At 45.4% G+C, this 18,875-nt stretch overlaps 1 protein-coding gene across 3 annotated transcripts in view; it reads left to right on the top strand.

Annotated features, from left to right (window-relative positions):
• Nucleotides 1-18,875, top strand: part of EPM2A (EPM2A glucan phosphatase, laforin) — a 180,198-nt gene that overhangs the window by 91,557 nt on the left and 69,766 nt on the right. For all 3 annotated transcript variants that reach the window (XM_029594030.1, XM_029594028.1, XM_029594029.1), the window contains exon 2: nucleotides 8,983-9,157. In XM_029594030.1, the coding sequence (XP_029449890.1) occupies nucleotides 8,983-9,157 (175 nt within the window). The remainder of the gene's footprint in view (nucleotides 1-8,982; nucleotides 9,158-18,875) is intronic.

The following is an 18,875-nucleotide window of genomic DNA, read 5'->3' as shown; positions in this document are numbered from 1 at the left end:
GAGACCTCCCACGATATACAACTCATAGGCCTGGCCCTAGGCCGTCTCCTTCTCCCGCCCTCCCACTTCACCTGGAAACCCCAAGGCTGAACTGGACTATGTTCTCAATCACAACGAATGTAAGATTTTGACAGCAACATTGGTAGCATTATCAGTTTCTGTTGGAGCAACACTGGATGCAGCTGGGCATATGGTAAGACTTGGCACAGCATTGGGAGATTGTAGAAAGTTCTGGAAGGGGTCAGAGGGTGGGGTGGAAGGCAAGAGGGGACCTGGAGCCAAGCCTTTGATTTTAATATTTGGAGGAGTCGGAGATGCCCTGGGCTGATATGGACTGTGTCTTGTAATTTTTTGTGGAGTTGCAGGAGGGATTGGGTGCTAAGTGCTGACATTTTTTATAATTATTTTGAGGGAGAGGAGATCATTCCTGGTTGCCTGATATAAGTACTGACTTATTTGGCTAAGTGTCAGAATATCTGGCCACACACAGTGGCCTCCACTTAGCTGGATAACTACTTATCCGGCTAAGTAGTTAGCTGACTAAGTGGTGGGTGGGCCTGGGTCATAACAAAGAGGGGGCATTTTTAATTCAGAGTGGGGTTTGGGGGCGGTGTTACATACACAGTAGGAGGTACGAACAGGAAAGTATTCATCACTAAAGATTTCCTATCATTTCTATTGATGAAGGTACAAGAGGTGTGGATTTGTATAATTCACTCTCTACCTAGCTTCTAACAAGTGTAAAACACCTGACTATAAAGACTAATAAAGACCAGCTTTAAGAGTCATAAAAGTGAAGCCCACCTAAGTCCAAGTGGCCCGGGTCCCTACGGGCTCCACCCAGGGGGACCGCGGGCTTCCAGTGGTGAAGCTTATCCTAGCCTCTGTCTCCTCCTGTGCTCTGCCCCTGGGGGCAGTTGCTTCCTGGTCCCTACCAGGGAGCTTTTCTCCACTGCTCCAGGACAAGTGTCCACCTCCAAGCGCAACAGGTTGCCAAGGCCATGGACTCGGCGGAGTCTCCCGCCTCCAGGGCCCTACTGGGTTTGGCCGCCACAGTCCAAGAACATTGCAGGGCTTTGGAATCGCTAGTCTCTTCGGTGGAAGAGCTTCGTTCCCAGCTGTGAGAGAAAGCTCTGGCCTATCCCATGGGCCTCTCGACCTCTATGCTACCCAAAGCATCTTGGCGCTCCCTGCACCTCCTCAATACAACGGGGACCCATGCTCCTGACGTGGCTTCCTCAATCAGTGCTTCATGCAATTTGCACTGCAACCCTCCTTGTTCCTGAAGGAAACCACTAAAATGACCTTCATTCTTTCCCTCCTAGAAGGGAAGGCTCTTGCATGGGCCTTTCCATTATGGGAACGTTCTGATCCAATGCTTTCCAAGCTTTCCGAGTTTGTTGCTCTCTTCAAGCATACCTTGGGAGACCTAGGTCGCCAAGCTGTAGCCAGCTATAATCTACTTTTTAGGTTTTGCTCCTCCAGAGGGGAGGAGTTAGCCATCTATTGTAATCTGCTGCTGAATGCTCCTGTAGTGGGAGGAATTAGCAGTCTGTTATGAGTCACCATGCGGAGTTGTAATCTGTTAGGGACTGGCTCCCATGGAAGGAGTTTAGCAATCTGATATGCTCCGGAGGCGGAACTAGCAATTTTGTTATGATATAGACTGCTGAGTTGGCAATCTGTACCAGCGGAGGGGTAGAGAGGGTACTCAGCTGGAAAGGAATGTAAATAGGTGAATCCTTGGGGAGATTGCAGATGACAGCGGCCCCAGGAGGATAACCTGAAAAGGACCACCGGCTAGGCTTGGGTATGGAGACAGACACAGATAGGTCTTTTATTAGACAGGTTAGTAGAACCACCAGAGGTGGCAGTAGTGAGCTGAAATGCCCAGCAGGGCTGAAGTCCCTCAGATACTGGAACTGCGATCCCAGGGTTGCTGAACTGTAGAAAGACTAGGGTGTGCTGTATTCATAGCCAATAGTAGATGACAAACTCACATAGGTTCATAAGGAGGCTCAGTAGCTGGAAAGAGTTAGGCCCTTGAGGAGCGAGTACCTGGTTCCAGGGAAAGCTCTGAGAGAGTGGAGGTAACTCACGAATGTCTGTATCTGCGATAGCTTCCAGGCAGTAGAGAATCTTCAGAGTATTCAGGAACATGGGCCCTCGAGGAGCGAGTACTGGTTCCTATCTGCAATCTGAAATAGAGAAAAGAGAGCGAGGCCCCCGAGGAGCGGGTACCTCTGGTAAGTCCAAGGAGGCAGAGTAGCTTGGACAATTCGTAGCCGAAACGAATCCATATCCGTCCGTCCTTGATAACTCAAATCTTAAGAGAAAGTGAAGACCTTTTATGTTGGAAGCAAATGACGTCAATACAGGGGGACGCCCCTGAGGTTCACGCCCTTGCTGGTACATACATCGGAGCGTGCATGCCCTACATCATCAGGAACATGGCGGATCTGCAGCGTCGAGCCGATCCGGGTATGCCGGAGAGAGGCAGCAAGGAGATGCCGCGGCAGCAAGCTGTCCATCAGACCCGGAGGGAGTCGCCACAGAGGTAGAGAGGGTGGAGTGAGGGCGAAGAACAGTCACAAACGCAACACTACTCCACCTCTTTCAAAGGTCATGGACCCTCTCTGAGAATACGGTGAAATTCAGGACCCTGGCTACAGAGCTCAGGTGGCAAGAAGATTGTCTGCAAGCATTCTTCCTAGATGGACTCTCCAGCGCTCTCCAAGATGAACTCTCTGTCCGTGAGACTCCCATGTATCTAGAGGACCTGATTTCCCTCACCGGGAAGATCGATCATCGACTCCGGCAAAGGCGCCTAGAAGTAAAGGCTTCCCGCTCTCCTGCACCACGTCCCATGCGTCCCACGTGTGTCCAGAGTCCTCCAGCCAAGACTCTATCACCACCACCTCCTCCCGTGGTGGAACCCATGGAGGTGAACCGTGGGCGACTGTCTCCGACCGAACATCTCCGTCAGAGGAAGGGGGGGTCTTTGCCTTAACTGTGGGGCTTCCGGACATCTTCAGCAGTCCTGTCTGGTCCATCTGGAAAACTGCAACGCCTGAGCCCGGCGGGGTCCCAAGCTTAGGCACTACTGTCACCGGCCCCCGACTCCTGCTTCTGGTCTCTCTGGGCATCGAGGCCCACTCCTTCACCACCACCGCTCTTATCTATACAGGAGCAAGTGGCAGTTTCATCATGGATGACATTGTCAAGTTTCTGAACCTTCCTCTCCAGCCATTAGTTGTGAGCCTCTGCATCGCCTCCATTCAAGGAGAACTTCTTCCAGGGCTCATCACCCATCGAACAGTGGCTGTCCATCTTACTGTGGGCACTCTCCACGAGGAGGAGATGTCCTTCTATGTGTTAAAACATTCCATACATCCAGTCATCCTGGGGCTGCCCTGGCTCCGAGTCCATGAACCCCAGTTCGATTGGCATTCCCTGCAGTTGGAGCAGTGGGGTTCCAAATGCCAGAAGACATGTCTACATCAAGTATCTCCAGCTGTCTCTGTCTTGATGTCTACTACTCTATCTGGTTTTCATATCCAGTATGCTGAGTTCGAAGATGTCTTCTCGAAGCAGAAGACGGACACTTTGCCTCCGCTACGCAAGTTGAATTGCTCTATAGAGCTTCTGCCGGGCACGACGCCTCCCAAGGGCAGAATGTATCCATTGTCTCATCCAGAAAACCTAGCCATGTCTGAGTATATCAAAGAGAACTTAGAAAAAGAGTTCATTCGTCCCTCTGATTCTCCCACTGGAGCGGGCTTTTTCTTCGTCAAGAAAAAGGACGGTGGTTTATGCCCTTGATTTGACTACAGAGGGCTCAACGCCATAACCCGCAATGACTAGTACCCCCTGCCCCTTATCAGTGAACTGTTTGACCGCCTTCAAGGGGCACGGATCTTCACCAAGTTGGATCTGAGGGGTGCGTACAATCTGGTACGCATCCAACCTGAAGCTTTCTAGAAAACCGCATTCAACAGGAGGGATGGTCACTATGAGTATACCGTAATGCCCTTTGGGCTGTGCAATGCCCCAGCAGTCTTTCAACACCTTATGAACAAAATCCTCCGAGACCTCTTGTACTCATTCATAGTCGTATATCTTGATGACAACCTGATCTTTTCCAAAGACCTTGAGTATCATCAAGATCATGTTCAGATCATCCTCTAATGTCTAAGAAAAAATCACCTTTATGCCAAGTTAGAAAAGTGCCTCTTTGAGCGAAATTGCTTACCCTTCCTAGGGTACATCATATCTGATCGAGGTTTCTCTATGGATCCAGATAAAATCCAGGGGATCTGAGATTGGCCCCAGCCAGTAGGCCTATGGGCCTTATGTTTCCTTGGCTTTACTAATTATTACAGGAGCTTCATTGACAATTATTCTACCCTAGCCGCTCCGCTCACCACCATGACCAAGAAAGGGGCTAACACTTGTGTGTGGACTCCCAAAGCACATGCCGCCTTACAGAAGCTAAAAGAAGCATTCTAGTCCGGTCCTTGTCTTCAGCATCCAGACCCAAGACGCCCATTTGTCGTCGAAGTCGACACCTCTGCAATTGGAGCAGGAGCCGTCTTAAGTCATTTTTATCCAAAGGATAAATTGATACCTTGTTCATTCTACTCACACAAGTTCTCTCCTACAGAGCAGCACTACACCGCTGGTGACCGAGATTTCTAGCCGTCAAGTTAGCGCTCCAAGAGTGGTGCCTTTGGTTGGAAGGGGTGCAACATAAATTTACCATTTTCACCGACCATAAGAATCTTGAACACCTTAAAGAAGCTCAACTCTTGAATCCTAGACAAGGCCGATGGGCACTCTTCTTTTAACACTTCAATTTCATCCTACGTTATCGCCCAGCTTCCAAGAACCTCTGTGCTGATGCACTATCAAGATCCTTCGAACCAGATGATGTTCCTGATGTTCCTAGACACATCATAGATCATGCATGCGTATCCCTTGCCCTGACCACTACAGTTCCAGTTGGGAAAACCGTTGTTCCACGTAGATTACGTGAACGAGTTCTGAAATGGGCCCATGATTCCAAGTTGGCAGGAGACCCGGGTCATACCAGGACCCTAAAGATGTTGCGGATATATTACTAGTGGCCCAACATGGTGCAAGACTCTTGTAACTATGTAGATTCATGTCCCGTCTGCACCCAACAGAAGCCACCTACAGGATGGCCTTGGGGCCTACTCCAACCGCTTCTAGCACCTACCGAGCCATGGTCCAGCATCTCAGTGGAGTTCATCACAGACCTGCCTCTGTCCCAGAACAATACCGTTATCTGGGTCATCATCGACCGTTTTTCGAAACTGGGTCACTTCATTCCATTGCCGGGCCTCCCAACAGCCCCAGAATTAGCCAAGTTGTTCCTGAAACACATTTTCCGTCTCCATGGACTCCCAAAGGAAATCATATCCATCCGAGGACCACAGCTTGCCGCCAGGTACTGGCGCTCTCTATGCAAAACGTTTAACATTGCCTTGACTTTCACATCGGCCTATCACCCACAGGCCAATGGTCAAGCTGAATGGACCAACCGGACCTTGAAAACATTCCTTCGTTCCTACGTAAATGACCAGCAGGACAACTGATCTGATCTGTTAGCCTGGGCTGAGCTGTCGCATAATACCCATGTTGCTGCTGCCGCCGATGTTTCTCCATTCTCTGTGGTATTTGGACGACAGCCTCGGTTGCCACTTCCAGTTCCTCTGACTGTTCCTTCTCCTGCTGCACAATTCATGGCCCACACCATTCGCCATGTGTGGAATCAAGTCAAAGAACACCTTATCCAGGCCGCTGAGCGCTCCAAGCGCACTTCTGATGCCCATAGACGTCCCGCTCCACTCTTCCGTCCTGGTCAGAAGGCATGGTTAAGCACCCGACACATAAGGTTGAGACTTCCTTCTCATCACCTGGCTCTCAAGTACATCGGCCCGTTTCCACTGCTTGGAAGAGTGGGAGCAGTGTCTTATCAACTTCAGCTATCTCATGCCATGGGCATCTACAACACATTCCATGTCTTCCTTTTGAAGCCTTTGGTCCTCTCCTGGCCCTCTCGTAGAGATCCTTCAACTCCGCGAATCTCCACCGAACCAGATTCGTCACTCCAGGTAAGAGTGTCCATCGGCGTCGAAGCAGATGGGAATATCTCTTATCCTGGGAGGGTTATGGGGCCGAGGAGAACTCATGGGACCAATCCCACAAACTCCTCAGGACTTTCCACAGGACCTATCCTGAAAAGCCACGACCGCGTAGAAGGAGGCCTAGAAGGGGGGGGGGGGGGGTACTGTGCATGCTCCATCCGCGCCCGGCCCACACACGGGCCTGCTCACCTCGCTAGCTCCTCTGCAGGTCATGGGTCGGCCTCCCCAGCGGCAGCCTGTCGCTCCTCCAGGCCTCAGTGTCCCGCGGCGGCGGTCACCGGGCTTTCCACTGTGCACCAGGCCTCAAGCCGGAGTTCAGTGTCCTCAGTGTTGTTGGCCGCACCCCTGCGTGCATGCACGGACCGCCCGGCCTCTTGTAGGGCCAGGGGCGGGTCCTAGCTCCACAACATGCCCTGATTGAATGCACAATATAAGGAAGTCCCTGCCTGCACTTCCTTGCCTTGGCAATCGGGTCGGCACTGTAAGTGTACTAGTTTGCCTCAGCCTTCACAGTCTTGTTCCAGTCTTGTTCCAGCATCCTACTGTTCCAGTGTCCTACTGTTCCAGCCTTATCCAGCATCTGTCTGTTCCAGCGTCCTTCTGTTCCAGTGTCTGTCCATCCTGTCTCCCCAGGTAGTAACCTCGGACTGTCTCTCTGGTACTGTCCTTGGCCTGCTCCTTGACAATTCTGTTCGCTGCCTGGATCCTGATCTCTGCCTGCCTTGTGACATCATCTGACCTCTGGAACCTGACCTCTGCTTCGTTGACTACTCCTCGGACTGATCCTCTGATTCTGATCCCAGCTGCCATTGACCACGTCTCCCTATTCTGGCTTGTCCCTTGCCTTGTCATCACCTACGTTGTATTGGCCTTCCTTGCTTCTCCTAGTGACCGACCGCGCTCCCTTGCTGCTCGTGGGCACACCTACTACCTCTCCGGGAGACCCTGCGAGGCCCACCTAAGTCCAAGCGGCCCGGGTCCCTACGGGTTCCACCCGGGGGAACCGCGGGCTTCCAATGGTGAAGCTCATTCTAGCCTCTGTCTCCTCCTGTGCTCCGCCCCCTGGGGGCAGGTGCTTCCTGGTCCCTACCAGGGAGCCGTTCTCTACTGCTCCAGGACAAGGGTCCACCTCCAAGCGCAACAGTTAGCTATTTATGCTACTATAGGAGGCCCACCTAGTAACTCGAGATGAGGTTTAGGTAGTAGTGTAGGGGTTAGGGGCCACTTTGACATGCAGCGTGAGATGTAAGAACAGAACAGTGCACTCTTGTGAAGATTTGATGTCTTTCGGAGTGTGGAAACTCACACAATGCACAGTTTAACGTTACTGAAAAAGGTGTAGTTATTTTCGGCGTTAAAACTGTGCGATGTCATGTGATATGGATTCGCACTTTGCGAAGCCAGCCCACTTTTACAAATATCCCACCCCCAACACCACCCCAATCCCTCCCCCTTTAAAAATTAGCATCACACCATTTGCTATGGCGCTTTTCGCATACGTTAAGTCATTTTTCGCATATGAAAATGTCTTAATGCATGTGAAAACACCATAACGCTAGTTGAAAAATGACCCTATTAGCTGGATAAATGGCGTTTTAAGACTAATTAAGCAACAGCTTTGCTGCTATTTAGCCGGATAAATCAAAATTTACCTAGATAAGTGCAAAATGTATTCACATGTTTTTGTTTTTTTTTTACCTGTGAATGCTTCTTGCAGGGTTCATCTATGCACATCATATGTGTGCATTTTATAAAATATAGGGAGTAGATTTTTGCATGTCCATAAATATGGGTGCATACAGCTGTTTGAAAGTTATCCTCATAGTTTTCAGGAACCAGTTTTAAGACTAATTAAGCAACAGCTTTGCTGCTATTTAGCCGGATAAATCAAAATTTACCTAGATAAGTGCAAAATGTATTCACATGTTTTTGGGTTTTTTTTTTTTTTACCTGTGCATGCATCTTGCAGGGTTCATCTATGCACATCATATGTGTGCATTTTATAAAATATAGGGAGTAGATTTTTGCATGTCCATAAATATGGGTGCATACAGCTGTTTGAAAGTTATCCTCATAGTTTTCAGGAACCAGTTTTAAGACTAATTAAGCAACAGCTTTGCTGCTATTTAGCCGGATAAATCAAAATTTACCTAGATAAGTGCAAAATGTATTCACATGTTTTTTTTTTTGTTTTTTTTTACCTGTGCATGCATCTTGCAGGGTTCATCTATGCACATCATATGTGTGCATTTTATAAAATATAGGGAGTAGATTTTTGCATGTCCATAAATATGGGTGCATACAGCTGTTTGAAAGTTATCCTCATAGTTTTCAGGAACCAATTGCCACTTAAGTCTGAGGACTTCCTGTGCTTCCATTTTTACTTTCTTTTATAAATTAAGTTTTTCAGACAATATGTATTTTGTTGAAATTAGATTCTACATTTGCTGATAGACCTTTCAAACTCTATAAAGTAGTTGCAAATCAAGCAAAACCAGCCAGAACAGAACAGAACAGCATATTTATGGGAAAAGAAGCCAAAAAAAAAGTTGAATTCAGAAGCCTCTTCTGTTTGTTAGACAGTATAAGGACATTTTTCATTCAGTGAAGATAAAGAAGACAATAATTGTAAAGTGGTTGGTTGTATATCAAAGATGATTTCCCATTATAAGAACTGCATTTTTTAAAAATGTTTACAGTTGTCCTGTTCTTTGAGTGTATTTTGACTCATGGCTATTGGAAGACCAGGAGAGGCTATATAACATTGGGCGGTTTCTTACCCAGAAGCTACATGTGTCTCTTCTTGTTTCAGGCAATGGGCCGCACCATGATCGCTGCAGTGTTTATAATGAAGACAATTTAGTCGATGGAGTTTACTGCTATCCAGTGGGGCATTGGATTGAGAGCACTGGGCACACCGATGAGATGAAACACACCACTGACTTTTATTTTCATATTGCAGACCACCAAGCCATGCACTATTCCAGGTAAATTGGAAAGAATAAAACACAAGACGCCTCAGTGTTTCCTTTGTGCTAGACTCCCTTATGGTGAAGAAACCACTAGTAAGCTGACTCTTTACATTTTGACACATTCAGACTAGGCAGAGTCGGATGTATTCTATACATACTTAGAAGACAAAGGGGCGGATTTTCTAAGTTCGCAGAACTTAGAAAATCCGGTGGTAACAGGGTTGGGGGGGCGAAATGGGGGGGCGGTCCTGCTCTAGCCGGCAGCGATCGCACAGCCGCGGTGTGATCGCTGCCGGTGCCGCACCGAATAACTACACCATAAAAGGTGTAGTTATTCAACACAAAATAGGCAGCGAAAAGGCTCCTTACCTTTTCGCTGTCTGCGCCGTTTTCGCGGAGTCGGCCCCAGTGATGCCCTGACTCCTCCTCTTCCGGAGCCGACTCCGCCCCGATGTCCCCTTCGCAGGCATGCGCTACGATTTCTAGCTATCGCACGCTTGCGCTGGTGCGATAGCCTTAGGAAATAAGGCCCATAGTAACACACTATGGCAATTAACAATACTATGTATATATATTTTTTTGCCTTTATGTGTAAATCTGTTTATTAAACAAAAGAAAACACAAAAGGCATAACATATTTGGTTCTGATATATGTCATGCCCGCTCCAATTCAACAGAAGATTGTTCAAATTATCAACAAACTCCTTCCCAGCCCTCCCTATCATCCCCTCTAACAATATTATATTTTATACAGTGGGTCCTTGTATTACAGAAGCCCTTACACTGGGGGAACAAGAAGGCAATGAAGAGCAAGAAATGGGAGTGAGAGAAAGAAGTTGAGGACAGAGAGTGGACAAAAGAGGGAAGAGAGGGGAAGGAATTACACAAAGTGGATAGAAATGGAAAGCATTTGGAAGGGAGAAAAATACAGAAGGAGAAAGAAGAAAAAGAGGAAGATAACAGTAACATAACTGATTCATTAACCTTGAACAGCTTGACAGACATAAATTGGCACTGATGAAGGCAGATGGTAAGTGCAAAGGAAGGGCCAAGCTATCTTTGACAGAGGTGATGCTGCCCAGTTATAAGTGGTAAATGCTCAGTCAGTGAACCTAAATGAATGCCTGGCACTGAATAGAACAGACAATGTATGAGTTACAGAGACTGGAGTAAAGTGGAATATATTAACATTGGATATTGACCCAGACAACTTTGCCATCATTGTGGAGTATCTATTGGAGCTTGAGAGAAATATATCATAATGCTGAAAAAAGAAAACCATTTACAGATTGTATTATAGTTTTAGTTATAACAGTTTTAGAAGGATTGAAAATTGTCCTGAGTGATAACTTATCATTTTTTTGTATCGTGAGCGAGATACAATGTATATACAAGCGTGTTTACCTTTACATTAAGCTGTTTTCTTAATGAATGAGAACATAATTGAGAATAACACATAATATACCAATAACACATAATAACATGAGAATAACACATAATATATACCAATATGTCTTACAATAATGTTCATTGTAAGACATATGTTGTCATTGTTTATTATCTGTTGCAATGTAAACCGGAGTGATAGGTAACACTGTTACCTGAACTTCGGTATAGAAAAGTTATAAATAAATAAATAACAAGCCATTGAGCCCGTTAAAACGGGCGAGATGTTTATCTGGAAAAGTGTAATGGAAGAGCCGAAGAAGAAAATTAGAGTTGATGTCAACAGTACACTTTTATATACTATGTCTTCTGCGCATTCGCGGCACGTCGGTCAGGGCTCTATTTTCCGCGCAGGCGCAGCACGTCGGTCAGAGCTGCTCTCTTCTGCGCATTCACGGCATGTCGGTCAGAGCTCAAATATATATATTGATAATGAGTTAATGAGGTGGGATATGCAGATGCGATCATTTAAACTGAAGCAGTCTTGTCTTTTAACTTCTGTTTCATATGAACACTTCTTTTTTATTTCTTTAATCCCACTGGCCCTTTGTTTTGGCAAATGTACAGCTCAACCCTTGTCTAGCTGTGGAAAGAAGAGGTTTCTTTTGAGGCCAAATATTACCTCATCAACAGAACGAGCAGTTAATCAAAGATCCTTCATTCCTTGTGCCAGCACAACATACTCAAATGCCTGTAAAAATACACTCATGACTTCTCCCATAGGCACAAGATGGGAAACAAACATTTGATTTACATCTTCCCAACTCAAAAACTTGTGAGCTTTTTTCTTTTGTGCTTATATAAGGATCACATTCTCAAATTTAGCCAGTCATTCTTACGTGAAAAGGGACTTTTTGCGTGCGATATCTAGATCGGAGCGGGTTCTGGGCGGCGTCTGCACCGGAAGGGGAGGAGTTGGAGGTGGCACTGGGGCGGACGCCGCGAAGAAGTCGCTGACGGCGAAAAGGTAAGGGCCCTTTTCGCCGCCAGTTTCGCGCCCAAAAGCACCACCTTTTACGATGGCACTATTGGGTGCGAAACCCGGCAGCGATTGCACTGCGGAGGTGCGATCGCTGCTGGCTTTCACAGGCCCGCCCCCCGCTTCGCCACCCTGCCCCCCCCCATTATCGCTGGATTTTCTAAGGTCTGTGACCTTAGAAAATCCAGGCCTAAAAGTTCCTGAGTTTTACTCACAACATACTGGATCATTAGTAATATATATTAATACTTAATCTACAGACATGTATTGTGATATCCTGGAAACTGATACTGTACAATACATTATGATCATCTAATACAAAACTGAAAGTTCAGTTGAAAATAGGAGCTTCGTTTTACCTGATAAATAGATTAAAATCATTTTTGGCCCAGAATAAATGGTGCTAGTATTTTATTACACTCTGTTATGCAGTAAGGAGTTAAGCAGTTCTTGAACATTGCCAGCTTAAAGATTGGGTTGTTTATTGCAAAACTATTTTATAAGGCTATACATTCTTGCAAAGAGCAAGTGCACAAAGAAATGTATTTATCTCTATATTTAAAAGCAATAGTGGATCTGGAAGTTATAACTCTTGACCTATGAACACTTGATCCTTCTGCTGAACTATATCAGGGAGACTGCATATATTGGAACAGCTCCCTGATTAACCTTTGCAAGAGGCTGGATGGCATTCTGTAATATAGCTCCTGAATGATCCATAAAATGTCAAGAATATCAAGGTAAATAACATTTTTTTTTCAGTTTTCTTCTTAAGGGTGCACAAAACTCTAAAAAGCACCACACACTCTTGAAGAAAAATTTTCAACATAACTGACCTTAAAGTCAGTACTGTTGAATTGTTGTAGGTATAACCATCAACTCCTATCAGTCTAGATGCTCTGACCACTTAGTGCACCTATGCTTATAAAATCTTATTTCATACTTACTATGGTAATGCATCTCAATGACTTTGCTAATAGGAAGACTTTACTGATCAACTTGTTATTAAGCTGAGTTGTCTTCTCTAAAATGGCTAGGCCATTCATTATAAAATAATTCTTTAGCTTTCTGCAATTTCCTTGTCATGTCAGTAATCATAGAATGGATAAGGCTCTTTCACTTCTACACATTTCTAATCTGAACAATGTACTTTAATTTTTTTTTGTTTTTATTTATTTCGGGCTAACTGGCTTTGGCCCTCACCATGTAATTATAATGCCACTATGCCTGACCTCTCCAACATGCAAACCTGTTAGATTACAGATTGAAAAAAAAAGGTACAACTGAAAAGCTGAGAAAAATGCTGGAGGTCTCTGCATCTGCTTTGCAAAGCAAGGACAAAAAAGGAAAGATTTTAGGCAGAAGGTCTGATTTTTTTTAAATCATATTTGTTATGACATCTAGAAGATTGGTCATTATCTATGAAACAATAAAAACTGTCTTATTAGGCAACCTGTGATTATTCTGTAAGTGAAAAAGAAGAGAACTAATGCTAAGTAGAACTGCCACATGAGAGCTAAAAATAAAGGACCACTTATTGCTGGTTGAATCCATAAGTCTATAAAGGCAAAATAACTTCACAATCAAAAGAGGTCGAGTGGTTGCAAAAAAAAGTGCTCAGAAACTCAGATTTATTTTTTTTTATAAAGCATTTTGACAAAACTACAAGAAATTCTTGAGAGAAAAATGTCAAGTGATGAAAACAAAGTGAAATTAAAAAAAAAAAAAAATAGAACAAATCTAAATCAAATTTAGCAGCATAAAATCACTTCTTAACTCACATATGGACTCTGTAATAATAGAGGGCTTTATATCTCCAACTGAAAGAAAATGTAACCATCTATCTTTTGGAAATAATCAAAGTACAGACTAAATTATATAAACCTTAATGAGAGAGTGCAAATGCAAACATGTTCAAGCTGGAGGCAAGCAAGCCACAATTTACCTTTCCTGAACTATCATATTGCTTAGGAAAATGGTTAACTTATCCGGCTCATAAAATATATATGAGACATTAATAAAACATTTACAGGGGATAGCTAGTCAAAACTTTTGCTAGTTTTAACTTTATTTTTGTTCATCACTTTGATTTGCAAATGTAAGAAATGCAATTAAGTAAGTAAACAATAATAGTAATGATAATAATAAACCCAGTTTTCAACGCTACATGTAGCCAGTCAAGCAAATCGATCTTTTAGGATGTCCTGAAAACCTAACTAGCTAGGTGTGGCCTGAGGACTGAGCTGTGAATCCCTGTTACAAAGCAAATAAAGCTCACATCTGAAGTACCCTAGGCCTTATTAACAAAAATGCTGTCTCCTTTCTGGTATACCCATGGCTATTAACGAATGTCGGTATATAAAAAAACTTTAAATAAATAAATAAATGTCTGTTTTGCTGGAGGTAGACCCTTGGCCTTGTGCAGGATTGGTACGGCCCTCTGGTTGGACCCAGAGAGCGCTTGCCACCAGGAGGCAGAGCACACGAGGAGAGAAAGGCTAGCTGGAGCTTCGCCAATAACAGGCACAGGAGCAAGGAACAGGCAAACTAGATACACCGAGCTTGCTAAGGCGAGGCTCTGGGGGAAAAGCCTCGCCTTATATACCAGGGTTATGTGATGTCATCTTTTAGCGCCGCGGCCCGAGTTCCCACGCTGGGCCCTTTAAAGGGAACCACGGTCCGCACGTGCGTGCCTAGGGGCGGGGCCGACACCATAGAGGATGCCGAGTCCCGGCGTGAGGAGTGCTGAGAGGCAGAAGGCCCCGATGGGCCTAGGGACGCCTGGAAGCGCCGCGGGCAATAGGAACTGGCTGAGGCCCCTAGAGACCGGGAGCCGGAGCTGGTGGACGGGAGTGCGAGGTGAGCAGGCCCAGTTGCGGCACCAACGCGGCCGGGATGGTCAACAATATCTTGAAAGACCCTGATTTTCTTTAAGAAATGTTCTTCCTTTTGTTTAAAAAAAAATCTAAGCAATCAGTCTTTATCAGGGTCAAGTACCAATGATGCATTTAGAGTTGCAGGAGTTGCCAAATTCTCATCCGACATCTCCATAAAGATTGTCAACATAACACTGACTTAGATTAACTTGTTCAAGTCCTTTCATGATTTTATAGACTTCTATCATATCCCCCCTCAGTCATCTCTTCTCCAAACTGAACAGCCCTAGCTTCTTTAGCCTTTCCTCAAAGGGCAGCCATTCCATGCCCCTTATCATTATGGTTGCCTTTCTCTGCACTTTCTCCAGTGCAGCTGTATCCTTTTTTAGATGCAGTGACCAGAATTGCACACAGTATTCAAGGTGCAGTCTCACCATGGAGCGATACAGATGCATTAAGACATCCTCTGTTTTATTTGCTATTGCATTTGTAATAATTCCTAACATTCTGCTTGCTTTTTTGATTGCCCCAGCAAACTGGGCTGATGATTTCAATGTACTATCCTCTATGATGCCTAGATTTCTTTCCTGGGTGGTAACTCCTATGATAGAACCTTACATTGGGTAACTGCAGCAAGGGTTATTTTCCTTATATGCATTACTTTGCACTTGTCCATGTTAAATTTCATCTGCCATTTGGAAGCTCAGTCTTCTAGTCTCGTAAATTCCTCCTGCAGTTCATCACAATCCACTTGAGAATTAATTACTCTGCATAGTTTTGTGTCATCCGCAAATTTGATCACCTCACTGACCCCTTTCCAGATCATTTATAAAAATATTAAAAAGCACCAGTCCAAGTACTGATCCCTGAGGCACTCTACTGTTTACCTTTTTCCACTGTGAAAACTGACCATTTAATCCTCCTCTGTTTCCTGTCTTTTAAACAGCTTGCAATCCACAAAAGGACATCACCTTCTATCCCATGACTTTTTAGTTTTCTTAGAAGCCTCTCATGTGGGACTTAGTTGAACACCTTCTGAAAATCCAAATACACCTCATTTACCTTTTTTCCTTTGTCCACATTTTTATTCAACCTTTTCAAAAAATTGTAGGACATTTGTGAGGTAAGACTTCCCTTGGGTAAATCCATGTTGGCTGTGTCCCATGAAACCATGTCTTTCTACATGTTTTGTGATTTTAATCCGGTTAACAGTTTCCATGACTTTTCCTTGCACTGAAGTCAGGCTCACCGGTCTATAGTTTCCAGGATCACCCCTGGATCCTTTCTTAAATATAGTGGTTACATTAGTTATCTTCCAATCTACAAGTACATTGGATGATTATAAAGATAGGTTACAAATTAATTGAAATAGGTCTGAAATTTAATTGTTTAATTCTTTCAGAACCCTGGGGTGTATACCATCTGGTCCAGGTGATTTACTACTCTTCAATTGGTCAATAAGGTGTGCCACATCTTCCAGGTTCACCATAATTTGGTTCAGTTGATCTGAATCAACACCCATGAAAACCTTCTCCAGAATGGGTATCTCTCCAATATCCTCTTCAGTAAACACTGAAGCAAAGAAACTGTTTAATCTTTTTGTCTTATCTTCTCTAAGTGGCCCTTTAACCCCTTGATCATCCAACGGTCCAACCGACTCCCTCGCAGGCTTTCTGCTTCAGATATATTTAAAAAACATTTTATTGTGAGTTTTTGCCTCTATGACCAACTTTTTTTCAAATTCTGTCTTATCCTGACTTATCAGTGTCTTACATTTAACTTTCCAATGCTTATGCTTTATCCTGTTTTCTTCTGATAGATCCTTCTTCCAATTTTGGAATGAAGATCTTTTGGCTATAATAGCCTCTTTCAACTCACCTTTTAACCATTCCGGTAATCATTTTGCCTTCCTTCCACCTTTCTTAATCCATGGAATGCATCTGGACTGTGCTTCTAGGATGGTATTTTTTAACAATGTCCAAGCCTGTTGCACACTTTTTACCTTTGTATATGCACCTTGTTGTGAGTGAACTGTTTAGTGGACCCTTGGGCCGACCTGTGAGAGACTGGGGAGAGGTGTACTATAGTCTCTGGTGAGTGACAGGTCGGGAGGCAGATACCAGGCAGGAGCTGGACGTGAGCTTCACCCTGGAAGCTGGTACTCCCCCGGGAGGAGCCTGTAGGAGTCCAGCCGCTGGGACTTAGGTGATTCACCCTGGAAGCCGGTACTCCCCCGGGAGGAGCCCGGCCGCTGGGCCTTAGGAGATCACGGAAGCTGGAGCTGGAGCAGGCAGGCAGGGATCAGGAGACAGGCAGGAACTGAAGCAGGCTAGGACTGAAGCAAGCAGGAAACGAAGCAGGACTGGCTACTGGAACCAGACAGGAACTGAAGCAGGACTGGCTACTGGAACCAGACAGGAGCTGAAGCAGGACTGGCTACTGGAACCAGACAGGAGCTGAAGCAGGACTGGCTACTGGAACCAGACAGGAGCTGAAGCAGGACTGGATACTGGAGCCAGACAGGAGCTGAAGCAGGACTGGCTACTGGAACCAGGCAGGAGCTGAAGCAAGACTGGCTACTGGAGCCAGACAGGAGCTGAAGCAGGACTGGCTACTGGAACCAGACAGGAGCTGAAGCAGGACAGATTACTGCAAGCAAGCCAGACAGAAGCAAGACTTGGGCAGGAATGGAGTCGCTAATGCAATAGCATATTCCAGGGCATGGAGCAACAGAGGACCGCAAGGAACCCCGTTGCAAGGCAAAGTCCTGGGCTCCGCGGCGGCCTTACATATGCCGCGGCATCTGACGTCATGGATAGGGCGGAGCTTCCAGTGGCAGGAAACAGCCTTCATAAGGGCGGATTGCATGCGTGCGCGCGCCTAGGGAGAAGGCGTCCAGGCAGGGCTTCGCGGCGGCGGGGATGCCGCGAAACAGGTCGCAGACCCTCAGAGACGGTCCGGGACCAAGGAGGTAAGGGCCTAGTCGCGGCTGCCGCGACTGGGACCGCAACACACCTTTCAGTTTTTTTCTAACTATTTTTCTTATTTTATCAAAGTTTCCCTTTTGAAAGTTTAGCGCTAGAGCCGTGGTTTTACTTACTGTCTCCTTTCCAGTCAATTCAAATTTGATCGAGTTATGATCACTAATGCCAAGTGGCCCCACCACCTTTACCTCTCTCATCAACTCCTGCGCTCCACTGAGAATTAGTTCTAAAATTGCTCCCTCTCTCGTGGGTTCCTAAACCAATTGCTCCATAAAACTGTCATTTATTCCGTCTAGGAAATTTATATCTCTAGCATGCTCTGATGTTTCACTTACCCAGTCAATATTGGGGTAACTGAAATCTCCCATTATTACTGCACTACCAATTTGGTTAGCTTCCCTAATTTCTCTTAGCATTTCACTGTCCATCTCATCATTTTGGCCAGGTGGACAGTAGTATACACCTATCACTATACTCTTCCTCAACCCACAAGGGATTTCTACCCAAAAAGATTTGATTGTGCATATAGAGGCAGATTTTAAAACATATGTACATGCACATGGATGCACTGATTTTTTATAACGTTATAGCATGCGCGGGTGGCACACATAAGAACATAAGAAAATGCCATACTGGGTCAGACCAAGGGTCCATCAAGCCCAGCATCCTGCTTCCAACAGTGGCCAATCCAGGCCACAAGAACCTGGCAAGTACCCAAAAACCAAGTCTATTCCATGTTACCATTGCTAATGGCAGTGGCTATTCTCTAAGTGAACTTAATAGCAGGCAATGGACTTCTCCTCCAAGAACTTATCCAATCCTTTTTTAAACACAGCTATACTAACTGCACGAACCACATCCTCTGGCAACAAATTCCAGAGTTTAATTGTGCGTTGAGTAAAAAAGAACTTTCTCCGATTAGTTTTAAATGTGCCCCATGCTAACTTCATGGAGTGCCCCCTAGTCTTTCTACTATCCGAAAGAGTAAATAACCGATTCACAACTACCTGTTCTAGACCTCTCATAATTTTAAACATCTCTATCATATCCCCCCCCCCCCCTCCTCAGCCGTCTCTTCTCCAAGCTGAAAAGTCATAACCTCGTTAGTCTTTCCTCATAGGGGAGCTGTTCCATTCCCCTTATCTTGGTAGCCCTTCTCTGTACCTTCTCCATCGCAATTATATATTCACCCCCCCCGCACAAAGGGGGAGGGGGTGAATTTTTGCAAAGTCCGCATGGTGACACAATTGGTCCTTCCCCAGTTCCCACCCAGTCCACTCTAATTAAGGAGCAGACTGGGAGGAAACTTCCCTAACCCACTGCCTAATCTTCTTCCCCTTCCCCTTCCCCTCTCCTTTCCTCCCCACCCCCTAAACCTAACCTACCTTGCCTCTATTTTATTATTTTATTACTGTTCCTCAGGAGCAGAAGCTTTCCCACGACAGCGG

Source organism: Rhinatrema bivittatum, chromosome 3, assembly GCF_901001135.1.
Source record: "Rhinatrema bivittatum chromosome 3, aRhiBiv1.1, whole genome shotgun sequence".
In the NCBI taxonomy this organism is placed as follows: domain Eukaryota; kingdom Metazoa; phylum Chordata; class Amphibia; order Gymnophiona; family Rhinatrematidae; genus Rhinatrema; species Rhinatrema bivittatum.
The sequence above is the reverse complement of the archived record's forward strand: the minus strand, read 5'-3'. Positions and strand labels throughout refer to the sequence as shown.